Below are 13535 nucleotides of genomic sequence, written 5' to 3'. Positions count from 1 at the left end.
AATCTTATAGTTTGAAAATTGAAATGGGAGAAAAAGAAGAAACATACAGACAAACAAAACCTTGACCAACATATAGTTAAATAAATTCTATTTCTACCACCTATTTCGCCTAATTTTTGTAGCATATAAGCATATTTCTTAGTGATGGTTTGTGATAGCTATTATTTTAAATCAAATTATTTTTTTGTACCAGTTTGCTTAGTGGCTTATGATTGTTTACATTCATTAGATTAAAAAATTTGGGTCATGGCCCTAACTTTTTGAAAATCTTTTTGAGGAAATTGATGTGAATGCTCTTATATTCAATATTACTTAATAAAACTTGTAAGAGCACTTGCAGCAGTGGAGCTAAATAGCTATATTGCTACTTTAACTCTACCAAAACACAAAAAACACCCCTACAGCAGTGGAGTTATATCTATATTTTTTATTCAGCCCGGGATTAAAATAATATAGTTTTTTTTTTTTTTCCCTCACGCCTCTCTCTGAGTGTCACTGAAGCTCTCAACTCTCTCAAGCTCACCACCACCGGCCCTTGTCATCTTCAACGTCACTAACCCAGCAACCGTCCAAGCCTCCGATCAGCTTAGACCCACCGCCGATTAACTCTCTCAGCCTCAGACCCACCAGCCGTCCCAAGCTGCCGATCAGTTCATACCCACGCCACTGATCGAAGTGCTTACTCGTGGTTGTGCTTGCTTTCTGACGTTGTGCTTGTTTGTGATTGGTGATTTTGTCTGGTCTGGGTTGAGGAAAAAGATTGGAGATTTGAGTTTTTTTTTTTTTTTTTTTTTTTTTTTTTTCCTTTTGTGGACTAGCGGTGGTGTTGGTGGTGGTTGTGGCTGTGGCTGTGGCTGATGGTAGAGGTGGTTGTGGTTGGTGCTGTGGATGTTTTTTAGTAGTGGAATATATTATTTTATTGTAGTGGTTATATTATTTTATTGTAATATTTATATTATTTTATTGTCCTATGACAGTTTTGGTATCAGTGCAAACTTTCGATCCATACAACAAAACTGACGTAGGACAACCACACTATTTCAATAGAACAAATAAACAACAAAATAAACCCTAGGAGTCAACAACTAAGGGTTGCTTGGAGTTAGCACCAAGCAAAATTGGAGTCGGCACTAGTGTAAAAGAAACATACGTTTTTTTTTTATAATTTTCAAAACTATCTTAAAATAATTAGAAAAAGTACTTAAATAGCTAACAATAAAATGCATAAAGAAACTCTAATTATTAAATGCTCGAGCTTGCTTAATTTCAAGCCCAATAACTAACAGGCTCCATCCATAAGGCCACATGTTGGACCGTCTTCTTTTTGCTTTTCCTCCCATACATGCGTATAATTGGGGGCTTTTACCTTGTGTTTGCACCAACTAGAAAAACGATATTTCATAGTGATCTTGTTGATGGCACGACTATCAACACACATCCTCATCTATAATAAGTCTAGGGAGCAACACTTAGACCACCTAACTCAAGTTTGTACTACCCTTAAAAATGAGAGTTTATATGGCAACCTTAAGAAGTGCTCTTTCTTCACCGATAAAGTTGTCTTCCTAGGTTTCATAGTATCTTTTGAGGGAGTTTCTGCCGAGCCCCAAAAGGTTCAAGCGGTTGTGGATTGGCCTGAGCTCAAAAATATCCATGAAATTTGAAGCTTTCATGGGCTCAAAAATATCGTCGATTCATCAAAGGGTTTAGTACCATTATGTCTCCCATCACTGACTACATGAAACAATGGGAGTTTATTTGGACAAAAGCTGCTACTAAGGCTTTCAATGAAGTAAAACAAAAGATGACTGAGGCACCTGTCATGCATCTCCTTGATTTTACCAAGCCTTTTGAAGTGGAATGTGATGCCTCAGGTATTGGTATAGGGGGAGTACTTAGTCAAGAACACCACCCAATTGCTTATTTTAGTGAGAAGTTCAATGATGCTAAACAAAAGTACTCCACATATGACAAAGAATTTTATGCCATTATTCAAGCTCTATGGCATTGGCGCCATTACTTGTTGTTTCAAGAATTTGTTATCTACTCTGATCATGAAGCTTTGCGCTATCTCCATTCCCAAAAGAAGCTGAATTTTAGGCATGGTAGTTGGGTTGAATTTCTGCAACGCTACTACTTTGTGGTGAAACATAGGGTGGGAGTTGAGAATAAGGCTATTGATGCACTAAGTCGAAAGGTGTCTTTGTTGTCAGTCATAAGTGTTAAGGTTATTGGGTTTGAACGACTCAAGGATGACTATGAGTCCTGCCCAGATTTTGCGGAGCTCTACACTAGCCTACGTAATGCCCCACGGCCAGTCTTGGATGATTATACCCTTCAGGATGGTTACTTGTTCAAAGCTAACAAGTTTTGTATCCCTTGGTCTTCAGTGAGAGATTTCCTAGTTTGGGAGATACATACAGGAGGCCTTGCAGGTCATTTTTGCCGAGACAAAACAATTGAGGAAGTGGAACGTCAATTCTATTGGCCTAGTCTTAAGAGGGGCGTTGCCAAGATAGTTGGTCAGTGTCATACATGTCAACTAGCCAAACATCGCAAGTAAAACACTGGCTTGTACACGCCTCTACCTGTGCCAGATCGCCTGTGGTAGGATGTGAGTATAGGCTTTGTGTTAGGTTTGCCCTGCACCTTTAGGAAGCATGATTCTATTCTAGTAGTTGTTGATCGCTTCTCTAGGATGGGTCATTTCCTACCATGTTCTAAGGCCTCTGATGCTTCTAAGATTGCAAAGCTCTACTTTGATGAGATATTCAAACTTTATGTTCTTCCCAAAACCATAGTGTCTGATAGGGATGTTCGCTTCATAAGTTATTTTTGGAAGACTTTGTGGCATTTAGTAGGCACCAAATTGAAATTTTCCAAGGCATTTCATTCTCAAACTGATGGTCAAACTAAGGTGGTTAATCGTAGTCGAGGCAACCTCCTTCGGTGTCTAGTGGGTGAAGCCTATCGGAATTGGGATTCAATTCTTCCTACAACCCAACTTGCATATAATAGCTTTGTCAATAGGTCTATAGGCACTAGTCCTTTTGAGGTTGTGCATGGATATACACCTAGGAAGCCCTTAGATTTTTTGCCCGTGTCCACACATGCATGTTAGGATTTCTGAATCTGCTGAGGCATTTACACAAAATATTCATGATTTGCATAATGAGATTCGCAAAAAAATTTAGGTAAGTAATTCTCAATATAAAATTCATGCTAACACTCATCGACGTCATGCAGAGTTTCAGGTAGGGGATTATGTCATAATTCGGATTCGACCTGAACGGTTTCCCTCTAGGACCATTAAGAAATTGCAGGCTCGTAGTGCCGGACCATTCAAGGTATTGAAACGAATGGGCCCAAATGCACATGTCATTGACCTTCCTCATGATTATGGAATTAGCTCCTCCTTTAATATTAAGGATCTAGTTGCTTATAAAAGCCCCACAGCTATTTTTGATACCCCTTTTGATGAGCCTTTACCTAATCCTATTAATGCCCCTATTCCTACTCCTTTACCCTTAAATCAAACCTATGCACATAAAGAATCTATTGATGCTATTTTAGATAAGCAGATTGTTTCTACTAGGGATGGAGGAGTTCACCATTTCCTAGTTCGGTGGCGAGGGCGACCAGATTCTAATTGCACATGGATTACTCGAGATGAGCTACATCGACTGGATCCTGGCTTACTTGAGTACTATCAGAGCTCTTCAGATTTCCACTCGATGGGGTCGAGTTCTTCTCACTTGGGGGGAGTTGGTGCGGACACTAGGTACAAGCCCCTAATTATATGCATGTATAGGAGAAAAAGCAAAAAGAAGGCGGCCCAACCTATGGCCTTATGGATAGAGCCTATTAGTTATTGGGCTTGAAATTAAGCAAGCTCGAGTATTTAATAATTAGAGTTTCTTTATGTATTTTATTGTTAGCTATTTAAACATTTTTTCTGATTATTGTAAGATAATTTTGAGAATTATAAAAAAACGTGTTTCTTTTATACTGGTGCTGACTCCAATTTTGCTTGGTGCTAACTCTAAGCAACTCTTAGATGCTGACTTTTATGGTTTATTTTGTTATTTATTTGTTCCATTGAAATAGCGTGGTTGTCCTGTGTCAAAATTATTTTCAATAATTTTGTTTACTTGACATATCATGTTGTCTTAGAAGCATGCTTATCTAAAGAACTGGGTCCACTAACTTAGCGATTTTTGTTTTGTTCTTGCTTTGTTGTGCAGAGTAGCCAGAAATGGACCAAATGGTTTCAAAAGAAAACAAATAAAGGAAAAGGAAAAAGAAGGGAATCAAATCAAACAGTTTAAAGTGGTCCAATTTGCATACTTTTATTGCAAACTCTTTCAGTTAGACAGTGAAATTTGATGACCAAGAAGTCTTTGCGTCAATAAGCAAGAACATCAAGGGCATTTTCGTAACAAGAAAGCCAAAACAGCAGAAATTGCTGCAATTGGATGATCAGAAACCACACCGACGCTGTGCTTCTAACAACAAAGAAAATTCTACTTGTGCATATGCTGTTTTTCATTTTGGTAACAGAAAGTTGAAAAATGAAAATGGGAGCAATCACCGTAATTAAGGGATGGTCCGCAAACTGCATGCTATGTTCCATGTTCATCTTGTACATACCAGTACTGCTGTGCTCCTTTCATGTTTATTGTGCTGATAGAGTTTCTTTGAGGTATGGCGAGCGGATTAAAGACCATGAAGAAACTCTAGTTTCGCCTGGAAGAAAGTTTGAATTAGGATTCTTTAGTCCCGCTGGAAGTTCTGGCTACAAAAGACATGTTGGAATATGGTACATGTGGGATAAGCGAACAGTTGTATGGGTTGCCAATCGAGATGACCCGCTTATTAATACTACTACTGGAGCTTTCGGATTTGCAGAAGATGGCAATCTCCAGGTGTGGGATACGAGTACTGAGAAGGTTCATTGGTATTCGGAATGTTATAATTGGCGTGAATCCTGCAATTCTACAGACACGATTGTGAATCTCACGGATTCTGGAAACCTGGTACTATACGGATACTCATACGGTAATGTGACAAGTCTGTGGGAGAGCTTTAAAAATCCAACTGATACGTTTCTTCCAGGCATGACGCTGTCGTTGGATGAAAACATTAATTTGACTTCTTGGAGAGGCCGTAATGACCCTGGAAGCGGGAACTTCACGTTTATGCTAGATGCAGCCGGAAATCAGAACGCAATAATCGCCAACAAAGAGGAGACGACGACGATTTATTGGGAAAGCTCGGCTGGTTTATACGCTTTCCTCACATCAACAGAAGATCAAAAAGATGCTGAATTTGAGAATGCAAGGTTGGTGATGAATTTTAGTGGGAAGATAGAGTATTGGGTACAGTCTGTACGGAGCACAAACGGGACATGGTACTTGTCCGATGCGGAGCCGAGCAACAATTGTAGCGTGTATAATGTTTGTGGAAATTTTGGTAGCTGTAATTTAAACAATAAATTGAAATGCAAATGTTTGCCAGGGTTCAAGCCATATGTTGCTCAGAAGTGGCATTCTGGAGATTTTTCAGATGGGTGCACAAAAAATTCGGTGTCCTGTGGCAACACCTTCTTGAGCCTAAAGATGATGAAGATAGGGAAAAACCTAGAGCAAAGGTCTAGGGTTGAAAACGAAACAGAATGCAAAGAATTGTGCCTTAAACACTGCGACTGCAAGTCTTATTCATATAATCAAGACTACCCAGAATTGCCATGCTGGATTTGGAAGCAGGAGTTAGTTGATGTTCAAGAGGAGTATGAATTTGGTTATAACGTCTCCCTCCGTGTAGCAATTTCGGATATAGGTACTGTACTAACTGGTCGATTTTACATAAATTTGCTTGAATTTACTAACGAAGTATTGTACTTTAGGAAATTTAGAAAGCGTCTTGAAAATGAGGTAGAAAGATTAGAAAACCTGCCAGCTGTTTATAGTCCAAGCCAAAGTCTATACAAAATGTTAAATAGGCACAATAATAGTACTAACAACTTGGTAAATTTATTTATAATGAATTTGACAAGGAGCATGGTTCTACATAATAACCAAATTATTTTTTCAAGATGAGCCGATAATTGAAAAAGTCGATTATCTTTACTGAACAAAAATAAAATGCTAACCCAGTCTCCGTATATGATAAACTCTCAACCACGAACCATGGGTTGATGGACTGTCGGTTTGTGGACAGATGGATTTACAATGCTAGGCAATTTCATTATATGTAAATAAGACCAAGTCCTATTTGTTTGAATTTATTCACTATTTGAAACCTGATATTTCTGCAGAACCAACCGTACAAAATTGTAAGCCTTGTGGCACAAACATGATACCTTATCCACTTAGCACTAGCTCAAATTGCGGTGATCCTATGTACTTCAGTTTCAATTGCAGCACTACCTCTGGCCAGGTTAGCTTCAAGGCCCCAAGTGGGACATATCGAGTCACTAGTATCGATCAAAATAGAACGAAGTTTTTTATCCAAGTCAAGGATGTTGGAAGTCTGCGGCTAAACCAGTCATTGCCATTTAATCAAACTACTCCAAGAAACTCTAGTTCTAATGTTTTGTCTAGAGTTACAGATGATGTTGAGATTGTTTGGGAGCCACCACTAGAGCCGATCTGTAATTTATCTACAGATTGCAAGGATTGGCCACATTCAACTTGCAAATCAGCTAGTCATGGGAAGAGGAAGTGCCTTTGCACCAAAAGCTTTCGATGGGATGGCACAAAGTTAAGTTGTACACAAGGTTAGGATTCTATGTCATGTGCATATTGCAAATTAAATTACTTTATTACAAATGAAGATTTAGTTAATGTTGCCCCAGCTGAGATTTTTTATTTTCTTCCTTTACTAACTATGATAATGGTTGCTTTCGTGATTTAGCACATTGTTAGGACCTTGTGTATTTAGCTAAGGACTGATTTTCAGGGGTTTTTCTTTTACTTACGTGTAACGATTCTAATTTTACCTTCAAAGCTGGCAGGTCATTCCTAAAATTTGCAAAATCGTCTGCAGCAACGTCAATGTGATCATTACCTTGTCATATATTGTTATAGTCCGTATTTTGTATAACAATAAATATTTTTGTTTCACAAATTGATGAAAACATACATCCTTAAACTTCCACTAATTATCTTTTAATTATATCACTTGAGCCTGTTTGCTACTGTAACTACTAAACATGATGCGAAAGATTTCTATACACTGAAGTATGACTAGTCATCTTTCTTTGTTTTAGTTTCTTCACCATCAGAAAAAGGAATGATATTGCTTCTGATTGTTGGAATAACTAGTGTGATTGTTCTCGTTGCCATTTCTTTTATCTACATATGGCGAAGAAAGATGACCAAGAGACAAGGTAAGCACTTTGCAAAATGCATACCATGCACGTTGATTTTTTATTTTTATTTTTATATATTTTATTTTGGGTTAGATTGAATCATAAAAAAACCTGTTACAAGTTCTTCCATGTAATTAACATGTGAACTAAGATAGATTAGTGTCTTCTGAATTTAGAAAATAGACAAATTGACCAAAGAAATCGAGTACAACGCATGTTATATAGTGAAAGCTATGTCCAAGACTTGATAGATTCAGGTGAGTTCCAAGAAGAAGATGAGAAAGGAATATATGTACCTTTTTATGATTTGGAAAGCATACGAGTTGCTACTAATAACTTCTCAGATGAAAACAAGCTTGGACAAGGAGGCTATGGGCCTGTTTACAAGGTAATCTCAGCAACATTTGGTGGTCATTAATGTACATGTCAACTAGTTTTTGGTTAATGGTAATATCGTGTATTGGGAATTTTGGTCCCAGGGTAAGCTTCCAAGTGGCCAAGAAATTGCTGTAAAGAGACTTTCAAGTGTCTCAGGTCAAGGTCTACAAGAATTTAAGAATGAGGTGGTATTGATTGCAAAACTTCAGCATCGGAACCTTGTCAGACTCTATGGATATTGCATAAAAGGGAATGAAAAGATTTTAATTTATGAGTACATGGCTAACAAAAGTTTAGACTTCTTCTTATTTGGTTGGCTTCTAAACCTATTTCCTTTATCTACTATCCATATTATGTTAATTTTAGTTCTTATTTTAGTTGCTAAAATTATTTTTTCAAATGTGAAATGGAATTATGGAAAAACACAAGATCAAAAGCAAAGCGTATTTTTGGATTGGGAGATGCGTTTCAACATCATTTTGGGAATTGCTCGAGGGCTTCTTTATCTTCACCAAGACTCTAGATTAAGAATCATTCATAGAGATTTGAAAACCAGTAATGTTCTTCTAGACCATGAAATGAGCCCCAAAATATCTGATTTTGGATTGGCAAGGATTGTTGGTGGCACACAAACGGAGGCAAACACAACAAAAGTAGCTGGAACTTAGTATGTTTCCTATACACAAAATGATTGTTGTAGTTGATTATTTCTATATTAATGCAAATCTTCATTCCACTAACTTGTTTTAGACAGTATGCAAAAAAAAGCGTCTTGCTAATATCATAATTTATACAACTGTTGTGATGTAGTGGCTACATGTCTCCAGAGTATGCATTAGATGGAATCTTCTCAATCAAATCCGATGTTTTTAGTTTTGGTGTAGTTTTACTTGAGATTATAAGTGGAAAGAAGAACACAGGTTTTTATAAGTCAAAACAAGCAATGAGCCTTCTAAGTTATGTGAGTGTGTTGAATTTTCATAACCATCTTCATTCTCATCATATTTTGTTTCATTATAGGCTATGTAGGTGTGTTAATTTTCCTAATAACCTACGCTTTGGTAATTTTTTACTTCATACCAATGTTTGTTTACTGTCATAGGCATGGAGATTGTGGACCGATGACAAGCTGTTGGATTTAATGGACGAGACCATACGAGATACTTGCAATGCAGATCAGTTTGTGAAGTGCCTAAATATTGGTCTCTTATGTGTACAACAAGACCCAAGTGATCGCCCCACCATGTCAATTATTATCAAGATGCTTGATGGTGAAACTGTGAACCTTCCAACTCCCAAACAACCAGCCTTTTCCATAAGGAGAGACCAATCCAGCTCAACTTCTTCTAGTAGACCGGAATCAAATAATGAATTAACGAATAGTCTAGAAGGACGATGATGCATGGTTACGGTTCTCATGAATCTTGTTATTCTCTTTACAATTCCTGTTGCAATCTCCAACAAGGAGATAATGCAAATATTTTTCCTTAATTAATTCCGTTGCTGGATACTTCAGGTAACTATAAATCCTTTCCCATGTTTGTTGCAGTGGTGTTTTGAATTTGAATGGATAAGATTTGAGATGTCTTAAAATGTGGTTGGACTATTGCTATTTTAAAGAACTTCTTGTATGTTTTAGAAGACATGGATTAACATAATTCTTGTATTTATATTTTCTATTAAATTCATTACCGTATCTACCCAAAATCCCCTTCCTTGCTTCTGGTGCAGGGAATTGTGTAGGGACTGTATTAGTGATTCAGAACTTGGGAAAATGGCTTGGGTTGCTTAGAACAACAAACAGATGGATAACACCTCTGCAAAGAACTCAAGGTTCTCAAAATAGAACTTAGGCCAATCAATTCACTAATCAAAATCAATCAAGCATAAAAATGAAATCTATATGCCTATTTATACAACTGTTACTACATAATTGTCACTAATTGGGTGCTACAATATTGTTTATTAACTGTCTTAAGAACCAACTGAAATATTAGGGGTGTCAAATGGGTGGGTTTGAAAAGGTTCGAGGTGGGCATAATTGGATTGGGTATATAAAACTTATTCCCCCATTAAAAACACATTTAACTAATTACTTTTAACCTAAACTCAATTCAACCTAATTATAATGGGTATACTCCAACTCACCCACTTATCAAAATTACCAAAATGTGCATAAACGCAAGTTACCAAAATGTCCATAAACACAGTAACAACTAGGAAAATAGAGGAATATGATAAGAAATTAAGTGCTCCACCGTTTGGTTGCCAAGAAAATTTAGAAAAATAAGAAAATGAGTTTTGAAAATTGGATTCCAATTATTTACAAACTGAAAACCAACACCTAAAAAAAAAAAAAAAAAAAAACTTGGTTTCGGTTCGTTTCATTTCAGAATGGCAACTCCTCCTCCGATCAAATTGAAGCAATCCCAAACCAACGCAACCGCGCAGACTCTAACGGCGGTGGCGTCTTCTTCCGCTTCACACGACACTGCACGGTTACTCGTTCGCGAAACGCTGCGGCTGAGCCTTCGATTACAGTTCTTCTTCGCCTTCGATTCCGGCTGAGCCGCCGCTCTCTCTGGTTGATTCGCCGGAGAGTCGGAGTTTGAATCGGCGGAGGCAGGGGCTGGTGGAGGAAGAGTATGTGAATTCGAGCTTGAGGCTGATTTGCTGCGAGGAAATCGACGGTCGCAGATGGAACTACATGGCTGAAAAAGACGCACTTTCTAGAACCTTCAAGGAGAACTCCATTTGAGCCCTCATTTTCTGAGACACTTACTCTGTTTTATTGGGAATTTTTCTGGATTTTCAGAGAGAGTGTTTGAGTGCTGTTGTTTGGTTGCCAAGAAACTGAGAGAAAAGGAAATGATAAAAATTTTCTTTGTGGTTCCGAGAAAAGGCAAGAAAGGATCAGAAAATGAATAGATTTTAAAATTGAGATATTATTTTTTTTAATTTTTTTTTATGGGAATGGTTGGGTTGAATTTGGTTATATTGATTTTGGATTAAATGGAGTTTAATGGGTTTTTAGTTAAAACCCAATAATTACTGGGTATAATTAAGTTGATGCCCATTTAATTCAATAAATAATTGAACGGATTTAAATTTAATTAGAAAAATAGGTTTAGATGGGCAAATGAATTTGGGTTTAATTTGCCATCCTTATGAAATATCAATCTATACTTGTGTACGGGACTCAGTTGAAACTACAATAAGAGGGCTGTTTGGTAACACGTGCAGTACTATAACTAGCCGCATATGCTTCAGTCATCTTCCTAACTTTCAAATTCCTTCTAGAAGCTTCCAACAACCTAGCAGTGGTGTAGTTATCTAATTAGGGACTTATGCTGTAACATAAGTGCTTGCACTTGAATTTGAAACCCAACTACTTACCTTTGTAAGCATACATGATGCTCTGCATCAGCTTCTTTGTTGAGTAAAATTCATTCATACCATACTCTTTCAACAACAGTTAATTACGTAATTTTTTTAATAAAGTAATTAAAATTTAGAAAGGTCGTCAAGAATAGTTCAATTGGTTGACACTTTTTATTGTGTTCATGACATCCAAGCAGGGCCGACTAGGGCATATAGGCAGCAGCAATGGTCTAAGAGCCCCAAATAATAGAAGGCCCCCTTTTTTAGCTAATATTATAATATAATACTAGTCGTGAACCGCGCGTTGCGCGTGATAATTATTTTTATAGTAGTTTTATTAAATTCTTTTTTACAATTTAAACTAAGCTAATAATAAGTAATGTATTTCGTAATTATATTTTTATTTATTATAGGAACAATCATAAATGTAATATAAGAACAATCCAAAACACCAAAAAAACGCAAACTAAAAAAAAAAATAAAACTTAACAATGATTGATTAAACCAACATTATGATAAAATTTTGTTTTTGATAATCTATTAAGGTTATTTTCTTTGTAGAAATTATAATTTCGACCACCCAAAACATATTATCAAATAAACAATTATTAGCAAAATCTAAGAATTAAATTTGTATACATGCATTGTTATAAAATAATAATAATTAAAATAAAATTGCAAAAGTTAAAATTTATCACCTATTCGATTATTTTCGTTTGGCTAACCTTTGTTTTTCTTTAAATGAATGGCATTATAAAGTAATACAACTATTAAGGGTATTTTGTCCACCACAAAGGATTAGAAAATAAACAAAAATTAGTAAAGTCTCATAGTTTAACATCTAAATTGAGCACTATAAAAAATCATAATATGTAACCGAATAAATATCAAATTATCCAAATTATACTAGGTAATAGAATAATATTGTATTTTTATATGCTATATTTAATTCTTTAGAACACAATAGGATAACATTTAACATTAATCAAAGAGAATTAAAAAAAAAAAAAAAAAAAAAAACTAAATCGCATTAACCCAAAATAAAGTTTTAAAAAAAAAAAAACATTATCAACCTAAAGTAGAGATGCAAGAAAAATAAAAAAGTCCACCAAAAAATTTAGAGAGAGAGAGAGAGAGAGAGAACCTTCTTTTTATTTTTGTGAGGAAAAACTATGCATAGAATAGAAGAGCTAGTAACAAATTTATAGTAAAAAAATGTGAATAAGAAGAGACAAAAATAAAGGAAGATGAAAGGAAAAATGAAGAATGATATTAATGTAGAGAGTAGTGGGGAGATGAAAAGGTAAAGGAGGGAGAAAGATTAAAGAAGTAGTGGGGAGATGAAATGATAAGGGAGAGAGAAAGGTTGGAGAAGTGTAAATATTAAAAAAAAAAATGTTAAAAACAATTATAGGAAAATTAGAACCTTTAAGCCAAAAAGGCTCACACAAAACTCTAAAATTGAACTAAAAATGTTTTAGGTTGGGCTTGATAGTGGAACTAAATAAATAAGAGATGGACTGGATTAATTATACAGATTTATTATAGGGTGATAGTGGAAATAAATAAATAAGTAGTGGACTGCATTTATAGGGCTAAAATTGTAAAAACCATTTTAAATTTGTAGGACAAATTGTATTTTTTTTAAAATGACGTGGCAGCTAATGTGATGCAACGTGAGAGCAGAAGCATTAAATACTACGTTTCAGCTTTTAGTAATATATAGATATAGATATGTATGTGTACATTTTAATTAAGGCTTCTTTAGGCCTTTACCCAAATAATAATATTATAATAAGGCCATTTTCTTGAAGATAAAGGTGAAGAGACAAAATTAAAATTAGACAAACATACTTAACAAAATTAAAATCTAAATTAATAGTAGACAAATTCATTAACTCATTTCTTGAAATTTGGTAAAATCTAAATTAGACAAATTCATTAAATCTAACTTTTAGCTCTTGAAATTTGCCAAAAGCGAGACTATTTATCTCTAAGAACAAAAGGCCCCCTCTCAAAAAAAAAAAAAAAACAATCATTCTCTCTATCTCTCCATCTTAATTCTTGAAAAAAAAATAATAAATAATTTCAGATTTTTTCTCAGTCCTCATCTCAGTGTTCTTCATCTTGATCTTTTTCTTGTTAAGCTTTCTTGGTACTAGCGGCTCATCTAGGTGGACTGTGCGTGTGATCTACATGCTTCGATCTTCAAGTGGCTTCTAGCATTCAATTTTTAATTCTCCCCTTTTTTCTTTTTTTAAATGCAATCTCATCTAAGTTTTATTTATTTCTTTCCATTTTTTTTATCTCTTTTTTATTTTCAAATTTCTACAAACCAACTTACATACGTTTACCTTTCTCCAAAAAAAAAAAATTTATAATAAAAATAAAATTATACACGTTT

General features: G+C 35.4%; 1 protein-coding gene across 2 annotated transcripts; it reads left to right on the top strand.

Annotated features, from left to right (window-relative positions):
* Positions 1-4381: 4381 nt before the first annotated feature.
* Positions 4382-9391, top strand: LOC112012376 (G-type lectin S-receptor-like serine/threonine-protein kinase At4g03230). Of its 2 annotated transcripts, XM_024044765.2 has the most exons (8): positions 4383-5838; positions 6317-6778; positions 7271-7390; positions 7549-7760; positions 7852-8062; positions 8180-8417; positions 8561-8711; positions 8853-9391. In XM_024044765.2, the coding sequence occupies exons 1-8, from the start codon at positions 4572-4574 to the stop codon at positions 9147-9149; spliced, it is 2958 nt and encodes a 985-aa protein (XP_023900533.1). In that variant the 5' UTR covers positions 4383-4571; the 3' UTR covers positions 9150-9391. The 2 variants fall into 2 exon arrangements, with proteins under 2 accessions (XP_023900534.1, XP_023900533.1); XM_024044766.2 differs by lacking the exon at positions 8561-8711 and having other exon boundaries at positions 4382-5838; positions 8853-8942.
* Positions 9392-13535: the final 4144 nt, after the last annotated feature.

The sequence above is a fragment of the Quercus suber genome, unplaced genomic scaffold, assembly GCF_002906115.3.
Source record: "Quercus suber isolate HL8 unplaced genomic scaffold, Cork oak 2.0 scaffold_157, whole genome shotgun sequence".
Classification (NCBI taxonomy): Eukaryota; Viridiplantae; Streptophyta; class Magnoliopsida; order Fagales; family Fagaceae; genus Quercus; species Quercus suber.
This window is presented reverse-complemented; position numbering and strand designations above follow the sequence as displayed.

Excerpts from the sequence above, each read along its gene's own strand:
- LOC112012376 (XM_024044765.2), top strand. The coding sequence starts at position 4,572 with ATGAAAATGGGAGCAATCACCGTAATTAAGGGATGGTCCGCAAACTGC. Across the intron at positions 7,761-7,851 it reads GCTATGGGCCTGTTTACAAG|GGTAAGCTTCCAAGTGGCCA; the intron begins GTAATCTCAGCA and ends TTTTGGTCCCAG. Across the intron at positions 8,063-8,179 it reads TTTAGACTTCTTCTTATTTG|ATCAAAAGCAAAGCGTATTT; the intron begins GTTGGCTTCTAA and ends GAAAAACACAAG.